At 47.8% G+C, this 21,987-nt stretch overlaps 1 protein-coding gene and 1 non-coding gene across 8 annotated transcripts in view; both read right to left on the bottom strand.

The window, feature by feature from the left end:
* Nucleotides 1-1,805: 1,805 nt before the first annotated feature.
* The window catches only part of VPS13D (vacuolar protein sorting 13 homolog D), a 304,733-nt gene continuing 284,551 nt past the window's right edge, over nt 1,806-21,987 (bottom strand). For 6 of the 7 annotated variants that reach the window (XM_074380077.1, XM_074380076.1, XM_074380079.1 and 3 more), the window contains 3 exons: nt 16,852-16,983; nt 6,662-6,902; nt 1,806-4,887 (listed from right to left, as the gene is read on the bottom strand). In XM_074380077.1, coding sequence (XP_074236178.1) covers nt 4,756-4,887; nt 6,662-6,902; nt 16,852-16,983 — 505 coding nt within the window. In that variant the 3' untranslated portion in view covers nt 1,806-4,755. Of the gene's footprint in view, nt 4,888-6,661; nt 6,903-16,851; nt 16,984-20,465; nt 20,675-21,987 lie in introns of those variants that run through there. The other variant, XR_012512316.1, reaches the window with a different exon arrangement.
* Nucleotides 6,385-6,535, bottom strand: LOC120366269 (small nucleolar RNA ACA59). Its single transcript, XR_005580998.2, has one exon. It is a non-coding gene; the product is annotated as a small nucleolar RNA ACA59 (small nucleolar RNA).

The following is a 21,987-nucleotide window of genomic DNA, read 5'->3' as shown; positions in this document are numbered from 1 at the left end:
GTACAGTGGTGCAATCATAACTCACTGCAGCCTTAACCTCCTGGGCTTAAGTGATCCTCTTGCCTCAGCCTCTCAAGTAGCTGGGACTGCGGGCATGCATCACGATACCTGGCTAATTTTTTTTTTTTTTTTTTTTTTTTGTAGAGACAGTGTTTCCCTATGTTGCCCAGGCTGGTCTTGATCTTCCTACCTTGGCTTCCTAAAGGGCTAGGATTACATGCCCTTTCTTTGGTCTTTATGATTGCGTTTATCATGCCCCCAGCCAGAGAGCCACAACTTGGATGATCTTCAAGACCCTTGCAGGTGTGAGTGAAATCTCACTTCGCATTTCCCGAATGTGTGTGCTCTTCCAGCTTAATCCAAACTTTAAGTAATAATAATGAACATACTTGGGTCTGTGTTCAGGAAGCGCTTCAGGGTTCTGTCCTTAGGGTCTTGGGATGCAGTGTCCAGTGAACACTGAGTATCTCCTCCTGTGCTAGAAACCACATTCTTGGTCTAAAGAGCAAGGGCGAAAGCTGTCTTCGCAGTCAGCCAGTACCTTCAAGGCAGCATGCTGAACTTGGCTGAGGAAATGGAAGATCATCATACACACACCCTTGCTATGCCAATGACATCCCCGTGCCCTGGAGCGCCTGGCTGGTTCAGTCAAGCACTGACTGTCCCGCTGCATCCGGGAGCCCCTGAAAAGAGTCTAACTGTGCTCATTTGGGGGTTGTTAACCACACCTCCCACTGTCTCTGCCACTCAGTGCTTTGGTTTGGAAAGCGTAGCCCTTTCCTTCTCTAGGCTTTTGGATTTCTGTTGCCATTTTCTTTTGACTGGCTCTTTCCCAGTTCAACTGGGCAAAGGTGGATGAGGTATCTGAATAGCTGAGGGGAGCATTTCTTGATTAAAGCCAATTCTTTGCCTATTCTACACTGAAGCTAAACGTGGCTGGACAAAAACGCAACCAGGATGGCCATTCCCACTTTAAATTCACGGTCATCAACCTCAAAACGGGTCCTGAATGTCACCTGGCAAACATACCTCCTTCTCTGGCCTGTTCACTTTCCCGTTATCCTACAGGACCGTGCACCTTCTCTCCCTCCAGATCGCCATGACTTCCCGTCCCGTATTCATTCTTGCCTGACGTGAGAACACAGAAGCAATCGTCCGAATCTTAAGCTCCCCATCTCCACTCATCTGCCTGGCCTGCCAGGCCCTCTCTTCCCTTCTTCCTTCCTTGCCTCTTGAATTTCCAGTCAGTTCTCTCCATTTACGGCCAAATTCCTCTAGAGTTGTTGGTATTTCTCTCCAATTTCCCCCCTTCCATTTTCCTCTTGAATCTACTCCAACCTGGCGTTCACCTCCAATGCTCCATTGAAACCGCTCTCAGAAAGGTCTCCAGTGACTTCAGCGTTGCTAGGTCCATTGATAATTGCTGGTCCTCATCCCCTGACTTAGCAGTAGCCTTCAACAGTCTTTGAAACCTTTCTGGCCTCGGCTTCTAGGATCCATCCCCTCCTGCTGTCACTGTCTCCTTTGCTGTGCCTTCTTCAGCTGCCTGAATCCAAAGTGTGACTTCCGTCCTGCTGGAGCTTGGACCAGGGACCTCAGAGTGCACTGAGCCGCGGCCATGCGGTGCGGAGACTCCCACTTACTCTTGGGATGTTGAGACCGATCAAGGTGTGGGGTTGCCTCCCTGGGCTTGCGGGGAGAGGCCACGTTTCACTGTGAACATTGTACCAGGTTTGGTTTTTGTCACTGCTGATAGCTCTAGAAGCTAGGGATCACCAAGAGACTAGAAGAAAACAGAGGACAAGTTTGGGAAGTCCACAGAGCATTTTATTCCACAGGAAGAAAAGTGACGACTCTGAGAACCAGACTCCAGAGTCTTAACACACTGGTGACTGTAATAGTGCTTACATAATAGAGAATCAGGTATTTTATTTTTAGAATTTTATCAAGCAGCTACTATGGTATTTTGAGGCACAGATGATACTTACAAACAAAAGTGGCCCTGGAGCCTTTGGAACACTGAGGTGAGTCCCCACCAAGCAGTGAGACACTCTACGGTTAGGGGAGGGGCCGCTTGTGTGTTTCCCACTGTAGTGACCAGGCCCAGGGCCTGGCTCGCCTTTCAGTGAGCACAGAGAAGCAGCGACAGCCAGGCAGCGACACGGGTCAGCCAACTGTGCTGGGTCAAAGGACTGGGTGGCTTTGGAGAGCTCCTTATCCAATTTCCCCTTATTCCATTTATTTTACTTTCCTCAGAGATGAACTGTGTGTTTGAAGCAGAAAGGAAAGCGGTAGAAATGATCATAACAAAGGCTGAGACATCACTGTCTGAATAGCAACTTACAAAGAAACGGGCATTCAAGGAGCCAGGGGCAGGGCCTGCTTCCTCCAAAGTTTTGGATGTTTTCCTGGTGAGAACCAGGAGGGGATGTCAAATGCCCCTGAAACCTTCTGGCCATGCCTGGCCCAGGGCTGCAGAGCAGGGAGAGCTGAGAATTGGAGCAGCCAGCAGTGACCCTTCCACCTCCCACCTAGCCCCACCCTAGCTGGTCTTTGGATTCCATTTTAACATCTGCCTCTCCTAAGGTGCAAATGTCAAAGTGCTTGGTTGTGCAATCACAGGAGATGGACAGCTATTTAAAGAGCTGATTAAAATTAGAAAGGAGCCCAAGGAGGGCATCTAAACACTTCTCTGGATTCTTCCTAAAGCACCAGCCCACAGGGCAGCCCACAACTAAGCTTCCTGCAGTTAGATCTGAGAATCCCCCGAGCTGCTGTGGCCCAAAGCAGATCCTTTAGTAATACTAAACGCCTTAATCTCATCGAGAAATTTCAAGTGACTTTGTTCCAGAAGGCGACAGAAAGCTCGCTGACAAATACAATCAACCCTTCCGAGAGTCTCATCTTTTAAGAGATCATGATCTCAGGCAGTGGGTTACTGATGACAAAAACCACAAGCCAAACTCGTGGGGGTGCAAGGGAGGCTGAGGAGGAAGCTGGGGAGGAGCTGCCACTTGCCTGCCTTCTGCTGTGATCTCGAGCAGTGCGTGAGTGCTGATACAATCATGACTACCCCCCAGCAAGACACAAACAAACTAAAACCCACCCAATGCTGCAAAAGCCAAGTTTCTATTCTGCAATCCACTCACTTGGAGTTCGGTGAAGGCTCTCCAAGCCTCAGTTTAAGAAAGCTGGTCCTTGAACACTAGGTAGCTAAAGCTCCCTTCCTTCCTCTCTGCATGTGTGCATGTGGGCACACACACACACACAGACACACACAGACACACACACACACACAGAGGGGAAGTGGGAGAGCAACGGGGGAAAGGAGATTAGCTTCATTTGTGTCTTGGAAGGATTTGGGTCATGAGTTATAAACACCAAAACCTTCCACGCATCCACTGAGTCATCCCAGACTCAGCTACATGTGACAAAGTTGTAGAAATTGATTAGCTTTATTAAAATAAAAATTTAAAAATCACAAGGTGAGTCATTCACTCTAAAGACAGGCCCCCTTTCCCCTCTCCCTATTGGCTTAATCCTTACAGAAAAGAGAAACACCGAAAACAAGACCCAGGGCGCTCACACCAGGCCTTGCTCCCAGCCGGAATTTTAAGCCAAGGATAAGGGATGCTTTCGTCAAATCTGGGTTCCATGAAAAGCTTACAAATACAGCTTTTGAATACTCCTATTTCATTCCCTTCTCTGGAACTCTCCCCATCCTTTCTCATCTTGGGGTTACCATTCCTGTGTCCCCTCGGGCTGTGGAGCTGCGATGCCTGCATGTGGCTTTATTAAAAAGAAAAGAGTCCCAGGGCTTTGTTCTTGGTGCCCAGGAAGGAGAGCACACTTATGTGGATTTCTGGTTTGTTGCAACAGTTCAATGGGATTTTTCTTCTCCTTCTCAATCAACAGAGCTTACCCATGTTTCAAACCTCTCTGGTAATAACCTGAGAAAACTGAGAATGCTGATTTGCACGTGTGTAGTAACAGAACGCAGGCTGCCCGCCAAGTCTGGTTAAGACTAGTTAGGAAAAAGCCAAACAGGTAACTTACATCATTTGTGAGAATCTAAGCACTCTTTGTAAAATGGGGGTGAGAAATTAAAGGTGGGCTCCCAAGCCCCTCTCCTAGATCCTTCGGAAGGGCCAGCGCCAGTCCTGGGGGCCACCGCTCACGGCCCAACTGGACAGCCACGATGTTAAAGGCGTCCCTCCTCAGGGACACAGCTCTCACCTCAACCCACTTTCCTGGGAATACTTTAGTCTCCAAAACTAAGACACAACATTCTTTAACTTTTAAGAATGACTTTCGATAGACAGTATCCTGAATTAGACATGTAGCATTAGTGCAATCGAAGATCCAATATAATTTTATATTACTTTACAGTTAACAAACCTTTACACACAGCACAGGCCCTGTTCAGAAATGTTCCTATATATTTACAAACACACAGTTGTACATATATACATGTTAACAAAATACAGGGCAATCTAAAAATTAGATTCATCTCAGTACGTTTTTAAATGTTATTTAACCAATATCTTTAAAATTACTTCCCACAATCTAAAATAACTCCCTGCCTCACAAATTAATATGATTTCCATTTGTATTTTTCCTCATGAGCATGACTTTCCCTCATTCCTTGACAACTCCCCTAGAGCCGACTCTGGCTCCGCCTCTAACGTAATGCGCTCGGCCTCTTTGCTCCGGGGTCTGGCCTTGGCGGGAGCGCACGTCTGGGCAGCAGGGGCTTCAGGAGTCCAGCTCCAGCTGCTCTCGGTTTTCGCTGAGTCTCAACATAAGCTGCTGTTCATAGTAGAGGCTCTTTGCGTAGTTTATTTCTTGTGACAACTTGACAGCGAGGACCTCAGATTTCACGTGGACCTAAAGAGGAGAACAGGGTGAGTCACCTGCCCCCAGGGTGGGGAGACCCAGGAATCAGATCCACCCAGGCGGTGGCTCCCAGCCCAGCTGCGTCTCAGGGCGGGATGAGTGCATGTTAAAGATACAGAGATGCTGAGGCCTGCTCCTAGTTCACCCGTACTCACAAGTCTTGGGTGGGGTCCTGCAATCTGTCTTTTCAAACATTCCCCAGGACTGTGCAGTCAACCCATACTCACCTGACATTTGGGACACCACAGAACTGATCTGCAGAGGGAGACCAACAGCAAGAATGTGGGATTCACATCTAAGGTCTGGTGACGGCCGATGAAGGAAGAATAATCAGCCAACAAAAGCCTGTAGGTCTTTATTACCGCAAACATCTCCTTGCCTATCTGCTTAGAAAGGGGCAGAGGTATAGTGGCTGAGGCTGCCCACCTGCTACAGTGAAGGGATCTGGAGAAACACTCACACTTTGGGGTACTCGCTCTCTTCGTCAGCCAGCTCTAACTGAAGCCAGTGGCCCCGGGGGAGCCTTCCTCAAGCCCAAGTGCATTCCTGAGCAAGGCGGGGTGAAGGACTCCAGAGGAGAGAGGCCCAATGAGGCGAAGCTATTTCTGATCCGCGGAGAGAGCGGAGGTGGGCAGGCCCTTTTGATTAATGTGTAATTCTTGAATTTGAGTGTCAAAATCCTGGCATCCCAGGTGAGAATGAGCAGGACTAACACCTGGGTGCCATGACAATCCGCCAGGGCAGACTGGCCACAGACAGCGCAGCAAGGGGCTCTGCAGCTGGTGTCAAGCTACTTGGATTTGAACCCCGGCTCCTTGAGGTTGGCTGTGTAGCCTTTTTTTTTTTTGAGACGAAGTCTTGCTCTGTTGCCCAGGCTGGAGTGTAGTGGCGCGATCTCGGCTCACTGCAACCTCTGCCTCCTGGGTTCAAGCAATTCTCTGCCTCAGCCTCCCGAGTAGCTGGGCCTACAGGCGCCCACCACCACGCCTGGCTAATTTTTGTGTTTTTAGTAGAGATGGGGTTTCACCATGTTGGTCAGGCTGGTCTCGAACTCCCGACCTCAGGTGATCCATCTGCCTCGGCCTCTCAAAGTGCTGTGATTACAGGTGTGAGCCACTGCGCCCCGCTGCCTACGTAGCCTCGAATGAATAACCTGCCCTCACCAACAGTGAAGTGGGGAAGACAGTAACACAGTTCTCAGACAACCCACAAGACACCAGCCCCCCAGGAACATCAGTGACTCACAGGAGCTTTATTACTTAAAAGCTTTGTCACAACAATATCTGGTCCCCTTTGGAGGCAAAGTATAATTTTTATTTATAAGTACTTATTGTGCATGCTATATCCTACTTCTGTGCGCAGAATAAACGGTCCTGTTTCCAGCGTTAAGGAGAAACAATGAAGAACCCAGTGGGAGCTCCAGCGTTTTCTTCGATTCAGTGCACCGAAGAATCCCAATTGAGGAGCAGAAAAACCCTGTGTTGCGTTCGCTGTTCCTTACCACCCATGAGCCTAAGTATCGCTCCCCTCACTACATCGATGGGTAACTGAGGCACAAACATTGTGAGGCAGTAATGTTCCCAGGGTCATCCATGGGCCAGCTGGGAGGGCAGCATCATCGAGGGGACATACCCTGGGCCCCTCCCACGTTCAGGACTGAGAGGCAGCACTCCCAGGAGGGCCCGGCCTGAGCGCCTGCTGAAGAGGGGGAAGCAGGGTCGACGCACGGGCCCTCAGGAGCCTGAGAACAGGCCCGCACACTCACCATCGGCTTCTGGTGGGAAGGGCCTGGGATGGACACGCCACTGCTCGTGCTCACGGCCTTCTTGGTCACCTGCACATACACTTTCCCATGGTCTTTGGAGACAAGGCAGTGGTAGAGGTCATCGTATTTGACTTCTAGGAAAATGGCTTCTCGGTCCACGTAGTCTCCACTTTTCAGGAAGTAAACCGCTTTGGAGGAGATGAGCACGCAGTAGCTGTCAATGTTCTCCACGGCGATGAAGCTGCAAAGCGAGACGGGAACACAGGAGTGACACCTGTGCTTCGCCCAGCGTCAGCGGAGGCCCACTGCGGGCTCTGTAGCTCCGGGGCCTGAGTGCGAATCCAGACCCCCTCGCTCACTACACCTCAGGCAGGTGGCTTCATCACACTGAGCTTCAGCTTCCTCTTTTGTAAATTAGGAACAAAAGCGAGCTTGGCCTCAGGGGGCTGTTGTGAGGTCCACGGCCATGGCACCCATCACCCCTCCACAGGACGCTCGAGAAATGGCAGACCACCAACCATTTCAACAATAGAAATAATTTTACATCCTGAAACTGTATCTTGTAGGGTGTTTGCATGTTTGGATAGCTTAAAGCTTACAGAAAACTGTCACAATGCTCTATTGGACATGATAGAAAACATGATGCCTTTCAATGTGAAACTGAAGGAGAGCTGGAGCTGTTCACTGTCTGGCAGAGGGGAGGCAAACGCGAAGGGGCGAGAGGGCGTGGCTGGGGGTGATGAAGGCTGAAGGGAAAACGCAGCATTAAACAGGTTCAGCAGGCCGGGCGCGGTGGCTCACGCCTGTAATCCCAGCACTTTGGGAGGCCAAGGCGGGCGGATCATGAGGTCAAGAGATTGAGACCATCCTGGCCAACATGGTGAAACCCCGTCTCTACTAAAAATACAAAAATTAGCTGGGCGTGGTGGCGTGTGCCTGTAATCCCAGCTACTCGGGAGGCTAAGGCAGGAGAATTGCCTGAACCCGGAGGCAGAGGTTGAAGTGAGCCGAGATCGCGCCACTGCACTCCAGTCTGGTGCCTGGTGACAGATCGAGACTCTGTCTCAAAAAAACAAAAACCAAAACCAGGTTCAGCAAATGGCACACCACGAAGAGATGGCCTGGCGTTCAAGTACTCGCATGCCTGCGTCTGCTTCCTCCCTCCCAAAGCTCAGCACACGTCTGGGGACAGGACGCTCCCGTCCACTTCAGGTTCCAAAAACTCTGAGTCAGACAACACTTTCTTGGGTGAAGCTATCATCTTTGTTTTTGAAACTCTGAGTTGTTACTTCAGGAGCATTAGAGCCACTCTGAAAAAACCCAGTTCCTCTATCATGGAGCTCACATAATTGAAGTAGAAATTTATGCATGTCAAACCTCTCTGGCCACTGAATGGAGACCAGTGAACCTTGGGAACAGTGTGACAGCTCCCTGGGCCTGGCTGCCTCCCCTGCATCTTGTGACAGCCCTTCACAATGGGGCTGCAGTGTCCAGGGACAGTGGAAAAGGATGGCAGGAATACTAAAGGCTGACGACAGAGTGGCGGTCGAGCTCCCGCTGCCAAATGGAACTGCTCAGAGCCCAGCACCACCTGGAAGTGTCGTGAAACCTGGGTCCAGAGCTGCACTGTTCCCGGGCCCCCTGAAGCGGACAGAAGCCCGGGGGGTTGCCTGCCTGTCGCGGGTAACAGGCTGCTGGGCCCCCGCTCACTTGGGGTCCCTGAGGACGCACACCTGCTCTCTCAACTTCTCTAAAGCCCGTCCCCTCCCCGCAAGGATGACAGGTTCCAACCTCTCTGTGAAGCCGCCCCCACATACTCCAGCCCCTTCTCCACTTTTGAACATTTAATTGCGATGCCCCCAAATCACAGCCAAGCACCAACTCGTTCTTTCCACGTGTCCTGGATAAGATTCTGCTCTCTGCCTACGAGGTGAGCCCCGTAAGTGGGGTCCGTATCTCACAGGCCCGTGTCTCCCGGAGCACCCCTCGGAGTTGGCCGCCCCATCAGCACTCAGTAAGTATCGGCCTTGTTCCAGTGCCATTTTAATTACAGACACCTGTGACAAAAACTGGGGTTTATTGTTCTATTCTAACTGGTTGGCAATGCCAAGAATGTAGACTTGTAAAGTCTCAATGCCAGAATTAGAAAGACCCGCAGCCGTCAGCGTTCAGGCCACTCGGCACACACGGTCTCACATCTCGTGCTCTGACAGCATTGAGCACTGAACAGAGTTAAAACAGGCATCGTCACTGAACAGAGTTAGATGGAATCTGAAATAGCTGGTCTGGGGAAGAAGGGAGGGCACGGGGACAGACAGAAAGACAGACTTAGAGGGATAAAGATGATCCTGACACAGAGAAGAGGCGACAGGGTGCCAGCCAGAACTGGCAGGGACCTGAGCTGAGACCCCGGAGCAGCCTACACTCCTGAGCACTGGGGGGCCTGGGGTACAGCCCCTGAGGCCATGATGGGCTCTCCAAGGAGACTCCAAAGTTGGTCACCATGATTGGGGTGACAGCAGGAATGTGTATGAAAAATCCAACTGAGATTTGAGGTCCTTTCCTCTAGGTGAGCATAGCGCACACGCTTCCACCCCACTGCCCAGCCCTCAGCCCCCAGCACCCACTGGGCACTCGCCATAGCCAACATTTGCATGTCAGCCAAGGGCTCTCCCTCTGGGCAGCTTGCTCTCACACCCAGGCCAGAGTGGCCAACGCGACCGGTGTGCTTTCCATCCCAGAAAACTTCTGCAGGCTTCAACACAGACTCTTCCAAGATGCCCCAGTTGCTACAAGTCGTCCTTCAGGCCAGAACCACTTCTGGAGGAGGGGGGCTCTGAGCCGGGATGCCCTCCGAAAGGTAGAGGGCACAGCGGGGGAAACACAGGCCGAGTGGCAGGCATGCCTGGCCTGTCGGCTGACTCTGGCTGAGTCCGCCGCCTTCTTAGGAGCTCAGATCCCTTCATCTCTCTGATGGAGATGGAAATCCCTGCCAGCTTTCTTCACAAAGTGAGAACAGAGGTCAAAGAATCCCTGGCCATACAGAAAGGTGCGTGGAGGAAGGCAGTGCTGTCAGTCCCATGGATCTTTGTCCTTTAAGTCAGGGGCCCTGTTCGTGCCCTGAAGCTGCTACTGATAATAACACATTTTGGGAAATTTGCATGAAATGTTCTAAAGTCTTTTCAAATCAAAAGCAGATCAGAGGCAAGGGTCTGGCTGAAGGAAGGAGAAGGGAGATAGTGAGTCCACAGCTGGAGCTGGGCAGTGACCCCAGGGACCAGGTAGCTACAGCTGTGTCCCCATCTTCTTCCTCCGGCTTTCCTGCACCCACAGTGGCCAGGGCTTTGGGCTGCATCATCATCGTTATTATTATTAATTTTAATTTAAAAAAAAAATAATATCTGGCAACCACATCAAATAATAATTAAATAGCTCCAGACCAGACCCCTTATCTAATGGAGCCCGATCCCAAATTTGTTACTTTGTGAGAGAAGCAGCAAAGCTCAGAGTGGTAAGTGAAGCCTGGCAAATGCAGCACGCCCCCGCCCTTCCCTGCTGCCCCGTGCACCTTCCTCTGTTCCCTTTCCCTACAGCCACAGGCCATTCCCCTCCCTCCCTGGCCTACTTCTCCCAGGTTTTCCTTTGCCTCACTTGAACTTCTGGTGCTCACACTGCTTTGCAGTCTCGACCCGGGCTCTCCTCTCTTCACTGCCCTTAGAATCAAGCTTCCCGCAAGGCCTACTTTTGATCTACAAATGAGTGACTGTTGGAAAAACCTCACAGGAAGAATGCCACCATGGTCTCAGGTGGTCCTGAGCACGCTCCTTCTGTTCTCTGATCTGTTATTAACTGAGAGGGAAGGGGAACAAAAAAGTGCAGCCAGAAACACACAGCATCCAGATAAGCTTTATCCTTCAAATCTGAGACCTAGAGAAGTCACCCAGTATTGGCTGACACATTTTAGGTTGCTGTAGATACTATAATTGATTCTATTTAAAAAATAGGATTTTTATACTATTCTTAAACCTGGGTTAACAGTTTTAACTCTTGGGGCGGAGCATGGTGGCTCTCACCTATAATCCCAGCACTTTGGGAAGCTGAGGCAGGGGGACTGCTGGAGCCCAGGAGTTCAAGACCAGCCTGGGCCACATGGTGAGACCCCATCCCTATTAAAAAAAAGAAAAAGTTCTAACTCCCCTTTAAGGAGAGAAAGAGGATACTCTGGCCTTGGGGGTCAGTGTCGGACAGTTTATTCTGAGGGAAGGGAAGGCTGTGGCACTGTCACACCCTTTTCCAAGATGACAGGTGCTAAGAGTGGGTGAAGCTGGTAAAAGCCAATGCCACCAAAGTAGACCCCACCATGAACCATGAACCACAGGGCTGAAGCAGACCCACCATAAACCACAAACCATGGGGCATTCTCAACAGCATCCACGGCAATACTGACAGCAGCTTCAAGCCTCCTCTGGGGCAGGTAACAACGTCCTCCCAAAACACACTGCAGCCTTGCCAGGGGAGCCGGCCGCCCTGGTGCCAATCGCCTCCACCTCTCACTTTGCCTGGAGTTCCCCATCCTGATGTGTAGAACCCCCTCGGTCTACTCTGCAGGGCCACTGTGATGATGTGAGCTAATCCACATGCCCCACACAGAAGAGACCCGAAGTTAATGGTGGCTATTCTGTTGAGAACAGGTGCTCAGCTATCCCAAATCCGTGGGGATGACCCCTCCTTCCCCCACACATCTCTCATCAGCAGACTGGAGAGAGAGACGTCCCTCTAATAGGCCACATGGAAAACAGGCTTATGACCAACTTCTCTCAGGGAGAAACCTGCCAAGTAACTGTTTCAGACACGCTACCTGACTTTTCTTTCTTTCTTTCTTTCTTTTTTTTAAGCTATATTAACTCATTTATATACCTGATTCTACTTCCTCTGGAGTCAATTCAAAATCAGAAACATTCTGAGTTGCCTGACTCAGCGCTCCTGGAACAGACCCCTCTACCCCTAGGTATTAGCCCCCACCCTAGGTCCATCTGTGGGCTCAGTGTCGCTCTGAGTGCCCAGCGCTCTTCAGGGCACCTCAATGTCCACTGGGGAGCGGCTCCTTCTCCAACCTTTGTTCTTCAGCACCCCCAGCATCAGCTGATGGCATCCCCATCAACTAGATACTATAGTATCTGTAGATACTATAGTTGATTCCGAGAAAGGAGCCCAGAGCCTCTCTCAACCCGCCTCCTCACTCAGATTCCAAGCTAGCAGTCTGGGGACCCACTAGCACTGCTTCCTGAATACCCTTCAATCTGCCACTGTGTCCAGGCCGCTCTACCTTCTCCCTGGGCTACTCCAAGGGTCCCCTAACTGGCTTCCTGCCTGCAGTTGCTCCACCTGCCGCTGTCAAGGTTTGCTTTTTAATGAGTGGGATCCTCTCCCTCACAATCTCACTACCACCTACGGGACAGGCAAGCTCCTTGGCATGACCATGGAGGTCAGTCTTCAGCATCGGCCTGGGAACACACCTTTCCAGCCTCTGCTCCTTCCCTCCACACGTGCTGCTGCCACAAAAGGCTGACCCCAAATTCTCCAGACCTGTCGTGATCTCTTCTGCCCCGTGTCTCTGTCCAGCACTGTGCTCTGCCCATGCCCCTTTTCTCCTTGGCACATTCCTCTGCCTCCTGCAAGGTCAGGTGACTTGTCCAGAGCCTTTTCTGCGAAGTCTTCCCTGGCTTTCCAGTATAAATTAATCACTTCCCATCTGTGGGTCCATGACACGTTGCTCACACTTCTCTTTTAACAGCAATATATGTTATAGGTCATTGGCAATACAGTGTCTGCTTCCCCTGCTATGCACTGAGGATAGAGGAAATTTCTTACTCACCCTGGTACATAGCTGGATTCAATAAATGTATGCATGAGGGTGTCTCAGAAAGGGTCACTGGCATTGCAGCAAGGCAAGGAATTTGCCAGCACACAGGCAACTCTGGATGCTGGACACGTTACCAGTAGGAAAGTTTAAAACTTCTCCGACAACTCCTGATTTAGCTGATTAAAGATTTAGCAAACCTTTAAGCTTTACCAGAGGAGCTGAGCCATCAGCCAAATGCAGGTTTTAATTCAGGGGCATATCGAAAAATGGCCAAGTCTGTAAATGTCAATAGTTACTGATAGATTATTTCCTGGTTTAGGAAATGGAAGCGGATGAATTCTATTCCATTCCTCAGAAGGAGGGATTGTTCCTATTTTGAGACTGTGTATGTTACTATAAGGTTTGTATTTATAATTATATGCTATGGGAATCAATATTATATGGTGTGCTCAATAATTTTCCCGATTTCTCTCTCTCTCTGAAATTTCTCAAGAAGAGACAAGATACAAAAATCGTAGACAGCACATTTACTAAGTAAACAAGAAAAAAGAGACTTTTACTCTTGACTTTATTTTCTTCTATATTCTTGGATTTGCTAACCATGCATATAAGTTTCTTTCTGAGACAGGGTTTCACTTTGTCACCCAGGCTGGAGTGCAGTGGCATGGTCTCAGCTCATTGCAGCCTCGACCTCCCAGACTCAAGCAATCCTCTCACCTCAGCCTCCCAAGTAGCTGGGGCTACAGATGTGTGCTACCATGCCTGGCTAATTTTTGTATTTTTTGCAGGGAAGGGGTTTTGCCATGTTACTCAGGCTGGTCTTGAACTCCCGCCCTCAAGCGATCCTCCCACTCTGGCCTCACAGCCCTTTGGGAGGCTGAGGTGGGAGGATCACTTGAGGCCGGGAGTTCAAGACCAGACTGAGCAACAAGGTGAGACCCTCCCTCACATCTCTACAAAAAATGAAAAGGAGGAATGACTTATCCAGCTGGCGGATGTATAGACTACTTTTATTTTTTATACTTTTCTGTATTTAACAAAATCTCATAAATGTTACTTTCTAAAACTGCATTTAAAAGTACAATTTGAACAGTTTAATTCCAGAAAGCAGTAATTAAAGCAGCTTCCTAGGTCATGTGGGTTGCTCATGAGTCTTTTTTAAAAGGTAGGAGCCACCTGACTGTTCACCAGCCTAGTGTGCACCATTATATGTGATGCAGTATTAGAAATAAAATAGGTTCCATAAAAAAATGAAAATGAGTTTCTGGCTACAATGAGACATGAGTTAGAAGAAAACTTAACCATATAGGAGAAATTGTACTTTAGCATCATCTTAACCCGGATCCTATTTCAAAACCAAAATTGAGAAAGATGGGAAGCAATGACAATTGTGCCACTTATTAGAGGAATATGTGATTAACTTGAAAGTGAAGCCTTTTCAGCTGGCCAGACTAGAAATCACATGTCGCTCTTTTTAATACTAATTAATTAGATAGAACAAAAAAATTAAATGCAACTCGATCTGGGAGAACAAAGTTGAAGTCACCATGGGGCTGGGGACTTTGTGGGGTTTTCACTCCATCGGGAAATAATTACACAATATTTTCCAGAAGTGAAACAGTGAGCCTAACTGGAAAAAATGTGGAAACATTTACTTAGAACAGTAGAGCAGGGTATTAAAGACCCTTTAAAGGGGTTAACTCTGGAGGAAAGTATGCAAATAATTAGGTCTTTAAACATGTTTTTCATTACAAATCTAGGATAAAAGTCAGAGGTATGATTTGGTGCTCGCGTGCTTTTCCTGAAAACTCCTTTCTTGCAAAGTGGTGAGTGTAACGTTCACTTCACCCTGAAGACACAGGCTGACAACTGAGGACACTTCAGAGCACATTTGCCAGACTTCCTGATGGCTTCTTCCTTGTACACTTAGGAAGGCTGTGGTCACGTGCCTCCTTCAGCATTTACTGGCAAGACTCAACCCACAACTTGGGTGGAGACACATGGTTTTCATCTTTAAAGTCAAAATTCATTCATGCCAGTATCTCTTCCCAGTTCATATGAATTTCGAGTTTCATGAAATTGATTTTACTGATTTCATTTTGATTCCAGTTTTTAGCTCTCTCTGGCTCTGTTTTTCAATGCGTATATCTCACTGGGAGCAATCCTATGTTGGCTGTACTACGCAATTTCTTCTATTGCAAATGAATTTCACAGTGACCAGAGATGGTTCGACTTGAATAGAGGTAAGTTGGAGAGGAAAGTGAAAACATAACATGCAATAATTTGTGATCTCGTTTAGCCTCTGACTAAAAAACGCCCAGATGATTGGAAAATGGACACATGTGAACACAAATGCTGAACTGCAGCTATCTGACTATATTTATTGGGCACCTATTAGATGCCAGGCACTGTTCTATGTGTTGAGGATTCTTTCATGAATGAACAGACAAAAATCCCAGCCTCACAGGGTTGCCATCCTAGTAGACTCTGCACCATGTCCTGCCAGACTGGAGAAATGACTCTCTAGACCTCCCATCCAAAGGCTAAAAGTTCCATCTACAAAGCAGTATCAAGAGCAGCCATGGTACCAAATCCCTGCCCCAAGAAAGGCAGGAATATAAAGTCCTCCCTGGAGTGAACAGCAGAACCTATTAGTGACACCTGCTGTGGACAGAGTTACCCCTCCCTGCCAATTCATACGTGGAAGCCCCAACCCCAATGTGACCATTTGGAGTAAGTAATTACAGTTACATTAAGTCATAAGGTTGGGGCCCTGAGCTGATAGGATTAGTACCCTTTTAAGAGACACCAGATAGTTCCCCGTCTCTCTCTGCAATATGGGGACAAGTGAGAAGAAGGCTGTCTGCAAGCCAGGAAGGGAACCCCCACCAGGTACAGATCAGCTGATGCCTTGATCCTGGACCTCCCTCCCAGCCTTTAGAACTATCAGAAGACACATTTCTGTTGCCTAAGCCACCCAGTCTATGATATAAATGGCAACCCAAGCAGACAAAACAACAAAATGCAACTCCATTATCAAGAGACCTTCTAATAATACCACAGGACTTACACAAGGCACATGTAGGGAGATCCCATTCTATCTGGCAAGCAACAAATACATTCTGGATTTGACTTTTGATATCCCCATTCAAACATTGCTATGAAATTATGAGATGAGATCTCCGTAACACTGTCTTTAACAGTGACTCTGAAGACGATCCTGACAGCTGACCTCTATTCCAGACATTCATCCACCCACCAAAAAAACACTCACAGCACTCAGAATCCCCCAAGCTCGCTTTACCTTAAAGGAGACAAGTAAGCATCAGAAGAAATTAAACTAGCATTTTGCTACTCACCAGACACAATTAACTGCTTTCTCTGGGCTGGTGGTTCTAACACCTATTCAGGTTACAGAGCACTTCTACGCTACACGGAGCTCTGAGAAATATCCTAACGTAGTGAAATATTTAATTCTACCACGTCAACTAGGAATAATATCACTAGCTGAAGATATGACAAGATCCCAGGTGTGTAAAGCTCCATATTTAAAGGGTAACAGAATAATCTTTTTTTTTTTTTTTTTTTTTTTGAGACAGAGTTTCGCTCTTGTTACCCAGGCTGGAGTGCAATGGCGCGATCTCGGCTCACTGCAACCTCCGCCTCCTGGGTTCAGGCAATTCTCCTGTCTCAGCCTCCTGAGTAGCTGGGATTACAGGCACGTGCCACCATGCCCAGCTAATTTTTTGTATTTTTAGTAGAGACGGGGTTTTACCATGTTGACCAGGATGGCCTCGATATCTTGACCTTGTGATCCACCCGCCTCGGCCTCCCAAAGTGCTGGGATTACAGGCTTGAGCCACCGCACCCAGCCCTACAAAATAATCTTAAGAAAAATCCATTTCCAAAATGTCCAACTACTACTTGTTTGCTATTTGTTTTTCTGTTTTGTTTTGCTAGCTTTCTGCAGCAAAAATAGGATATCAAAGCTTAAGAAATTTTTACAGGAGAAAAACCTTAAAATTGAGAACATTTTACTCCTTATCTTCTCTCTTTGAACTAACTAGAAAGAGACTGTCATTTTCTAGAAACAAAACACTAAGGCCAGGCTACGGCACACAGTTGAGGACCACTCCTTCGAGTAAAAGGCTGTTTACCATCAGTTACATCTAAATCTAAAACACATTTGGGGCAAGGAATTCTTTGACCGGATCTAAGGTCTCAGAGTCAGGAAGATAACTCAGATCAGATGGAAGCTTCTCAGGCTCAAAAGGAGAAGAGGCAACTCAGTAGACCCATAGGGCTCGTTTCCCATGGTCTGACTTACAATTCGTCCTGAGTGTTGTCCGTGAGTTTGAAGAGCTGCTCCTGTCCTTCTGCCTGGCTCTCTGAATATCGGGGAAGCAGCCCCTGGGGCCCTGTGCAGCACCGCGGTTTCCGAACCCTCTGTGCTTGAGTCCTAGACACGTAAATGGACAAAAAGCCAAGAGGTGAAGTGTGTAGGTTAAAATGCTTTTCCTTTCTCACTAAATTAAAAGCACTGAGTAATACGAGACATACTCCAAATTTAGTGAACAGAATTAAACTACAGTATTCCCTGTGAATGCACCATGAAATAATGGTTAAAGACCCTCATTTGAGTTTGAATCCTGCCTTTACCATGTTCTGGCCATGTGATCATGGATAAGCTGGTTAACTTCCTTAACCCTCAGTTTCAGTCTTCTCTCTGAACAGGATGATGACACCCACCTTACAGGACTGCTGTGAAGATGAAATAAAACAGTGCCAGCCAAGCCTGGTCCTGGCCGATGGTGAGCGGCATACCAGTGGCAGCTCTCGTCCCTGCCACTATTACTATAATAGAGCCCCCCGGGCCACACCCTGTTTTTCTAGGCATCTCTTCAGGAGAGCCATCTTGGGATTTGTGATGGGTCTGGAAGAAAATCCTGGGCATTTAGTAAGAACACACCAACCCTTGAGACTTCTTCTAAGATGAGGTCGGTTGCTTGGGCAAAGGGTGAGGGACATGGCAATCATGCGAGGAGTAGAAAGGCGCCCTGACGTGGCCCAGGCCAAGGCTGGAGTTCTGTAGTGGCTCAAAGGACACTCAGCTGTCAGCAGCCTGGAGGAATCTGCTTTGCTATGGCTTTCAGGGTAGGCTGATGGTATCTTTTCCCACACACCATATGCAGGATAACTGATAAGTACTTTCTGGTGCTTTTCTAGAAACCGGAGTGCACATTCGTCTTGGAAAGGCTGTGCATATTTCAGATGACTGATAAGAGTGCACTAAGTCTGTCCTCGGCCTTGTACTTGCTGTACTTTTTATTATTTGTTCCTGGGGCCCACTGAAGCAAAACACCCCTCTCTAGACATATCTAAAAGAGAGGGGAAGGCTTACACACTGAATCAGCACTTCGGAAACATGAACTAACAGAAATATAGATATTTGCTTACAAGGGCAGCAAGTACTCTGGTGGGCAAGTCAGGTTAGTAACACGGACAGAAACAACCCCAGAAACTTGCCACAGGCCATGCAAAGCTGGGATAACTGAGAAGTGCTCCCGAATCCAGGGCAGCACTCAGTTCATCAGGCTGTGCCATCTGAAGGACAGCCCCATACCTTGGGTTGATTAGGTGCTGGAAAGACAGAAATCCGGCAATCATTTTAGAAAAGTTCAGTTACAAGGATGTCTTCAGTACTATTAATTGTACACTTCAAGGGTAATATAAAGAGACTGCACAGAAGTTTCAATGATCTGCACTAAGAGAAGGAGTAAAAAACCCATTGTATTTATATCACATACTCACATACCCTGCCAGTCTCAATTCTTCCTTTAAGACACAGGCTTACAGTTGGCTACTCAGAGCCCAACTATTGATTTAAAGTGGGAAGGGCAGCATAGGGACCAAGGCTAACGCAACAGCAGAGAAGCTGGACAACTGATGCTGAAAGGACGCTGGCAACCTCTGCAGGCAGGGGCTTGAGGGAAGGAGCCTGGTGTGCTTCTCCAGGTGGCAGAGCTCTGTTCTCATCTCCTTGCCTGGCACAACACCTGCTGTCATTCCAAATACTGCCTACACAGGCGAATAAAGTATGCTTCCCCTAAGGCAGTCCTGCTGACCTCTCTGCCATGCCACATGACAGAAGCCCAGAGGCCTCTCCAAGAGGAATATGGCAGGGTCTGCTTCCTCATCACTTTCAGTGTAAGGTTTGATTCCGACTCAACGCATCTTCCCCAATCAACTGGGAGGCCTGCAGGCTCAAATTCAATATATATCCCAAATCCGACGATTTCTCCATCTCGATCTGACTAACATGTATCATGACAGTGGCCGCTAACTTGTTCTTTCCTTCCATTCTTGTCCACTCTCCTCATGGCAATGAGAAGGGTGAGTTACATCAAGACAGTCATCTGCTCAAAACACATTTGCTTTCCATCTCAGGTGGATAAATATGTTACTTATTGCTTGGCTCCATGTGAACTGGAAACTCCAGGAGAGGAGGAATTTGTTTCATTCACTGCATTCCTGGGATGGAGAACAGTGCCTGGGTTACAGCAGAGCGGCAGTCAGGATAAGCTGAAGAAGCGAGTGAGTGCCTGGTGACTGGCAGACAGCATAAGGGCCATTAGTTGAGCTAAAAAGGAAAGGCGATATGCAAGCTTTGGTGGAGAGTTTGAAGATTAGAGATTTTGAGCACGGAAAGCAAAATCAACATTGAGGCAAAATGTGAACCAGCTAGAGCCCCATCTTTCTGACAGAAAGGTCAAGGGTGTCTCTTGTCTACTCTACTGATCGAAACAAGGAAAGGGACATGAAGGCAATGTCCTGAAGCTGACATGGTTGACAGGCCTTTTCCCTCACATGAAGCAGTATTTCCACTAGTACCCCAAGCTGAGGAAAAACACGCTACCAGGAGGAGAACACTGCTGCAGTCCTAAACTCCTCCAGTGGATCCGAGGAAGCCAGAGAAGGCGAGGAAAGGCAGCTTGTTTCTGGATATTAAAAATTAAAAATTACATCCCATGACAACTCCAGAATAGTTGAGAATGGGAGTAAACGCGCTCACGTTGTTGATCTTCTCACACGATCAAAGAGCTTTCCGGTGTCAACAGTTATTTCCTGACTCAGTGGACTCCCTCAGAGCCTTCCCCAAATTTCAGTGCTCCAACCTCACCCCCACTCCCAATACATTATTTTTTAACCTGCAAACTACAAACCCACCAAAAACATCAGAGAATACAAAAGCAGAGTGGCTCCCCTGGGGATACACACTATCTGTTTTGTTTCCTTTCTTGGCTGTCTTCACACAGGCCACAAACTGTCTTCCCATTTCCAGGGTTCTCATTTTTTGCCAAGGGCAAGGCTAGATTCAGTGCTCAGCACTGCTGACTAGGGAGCTCACTGTGGCATTCAAGGCTAACTTTTCACCTCAACATGGAAGAAAAGACAGATGAGTTCAATTTTACCCGAAAAGGAAACGTCTTCTGCTACAGTCTTATGAACACAAGGACTTCCAGAAGGCGCACTCTTCCTAGAAGCAGAAAGCTGGATTAAAGGGATTTTCCCCTACTCCCCTATCAGCTCATCACTGCCAGTGTCTGAAAAACTCTTCTTTCCTCTCCAAAGCTCAACTAAAAGTTTACCTTCTCAGGTCCAAGTTGGTAGGCTTGTGGGGTAGTGGGGGAGTATTTAAAGTCACTGCGTTGAAAAAATTTAGTTCTAATCTCAATCAAAGAATTACCAAAATAATTTAAAAAGCCACCAGTAGGCTAGTGTTCTCAAACCCTGTAAGCCAGCAGAAAGTTTAGCATGATGTTCTTCCATCCAGGCCACTGTGTGATGATGTGGTTTTCTTCATCTATTGATGTGGCACTGTACGTTCAAGTAGGCCTTTGAAACTAGTATGACCATGTGATGGCGTGACAGCAATCCTACCTTTGTCCATGGCCGGTGACTCAAGAATACAGTGTGTCCACTTGTAAGTGACTTTCCTGTATGTTCCAGTGAGCCTATGAGTACTCAGAGGGAAAGGACTCTAGTCCTCTTTTTTTTTTTAACTGGACTTTAAAACTGGACTCATCATTATCCTCCGTTCAAGGCCCCCTCTCATCATTGGCCTCTCTTTATTTATTTGAAATAAACATCTGTGAAAGCAAAAAAAACTCCATCACTCCATCGTGGACCACAACTTGGTCTTCTGCCACCCCAGATCCCTACTCCTCATTTACAGAAGGCAGCTGCTGTTCTGAATCTTGAGTTTCTCATTCCTGAGCTTTTCTTTTTCATGTAGTCTTGCCACATTTCAAAGGACACTCCAGTACATTCTTGTTATGCTCTTTGGGTTTAGTTTTGGGGTTTTGAAAAAGGATGTCACTGTCAGATTGCTAAGATTCAGGCATTCTTTTGTGTGCAGCTATGATTAATTCACGGTGTCTCTGCTTTATTAATATTGCACTGTATGACTATCCCATGATACATCCATCTTCCTGTTGATGGCACGTGGGTTTTTTCCAGGTTCTGCTATTACAAATGGTGCTATTATGAACCTTCCTGTACATGTTTCCTGGTGAACTTCGAGAATTTAACTAGGGGGAATTTGCTGGCTCACAAGATATAAATGCTCACTTAACAAGATAATCTAAACTGTGTGCGAAGTGGCTGAACTATTTTTACACTCCTGCCAATGAGGCATTTAAGAGGCCCTAGTGATCTACATTGAACACTCGATATTGTCTAGGACAGCACTGTCCAATACATAGCCACTGACCACATGTGGCTACTGAGCAGGTGAAATGTGGCCATTGTAATTAAAGAACTGAATTTTAAATTTAAATTGTATTTTGGATAGCACTGGTTTAGACTTTTGAATATTCGCTGCTTGAATGGGTATTAAATGGCTTCTTATGGTTTTCCTTCCCATCTTCTCCTTTCAGCCTACAGCACAGTGGTATCCAGTAAGTAAACAAATAAATAAAAGTGGAGTAGCTGTGGATCCTGCCATTGGCCCTAGAGTGGCAGATTGATGTCTGAATGACTCTGGTCCCCCACTGTTAGAAAGGTCTGCGGCCTCCCTGGTGGCTTTGCTCCTTTCCTCTGACCATGTTTGCTGCCACTTGGGCCGGGTCTTGATACCACAATCACTGAACAAGAGGTGGCCAAACCCCACCCACTCACCTCTCTTTAGTCAACAGCATCTCTTAGGAACCAACATTCAACCTAAGAGTCTGATCAGCACATGCCTCCCTTTTCTCAGCACATGCAGCAGTTCTGCCTCCACAAACCTTTGTTTGGCCAAAGGTCTGCGGTGTATTTAATTGCTGCCAGCTGGAGCTTGTCGGCCATGTTAAGCCCTCAGCTGCTGTGGTTTATAAATTTCACAGTGTATAGAAAGAAGCAGTCCTTCCAGTCAACCAACTAATCCAGAATGTCAGCACCAAACCAACTTGAGTTTTGAACT

The sequence above is a fragment of the Saimiri boliviensis genome, chromosome 11, assembly GCF_048565385.1.
Source record: "Saimiri boliviensis isolate mSaiBol1 chromosome 11, mSaiBol1.pri, whole genome shotgun sequence".
NCBI lineage: Eukaryota > Metazoa > Chordata > Mammalia > Primates > Cebidae > Saimiri > Saimiri boliviensis.
This window is presented reverse-complemented; position numbering and strand designations above follow the sequence as displayed.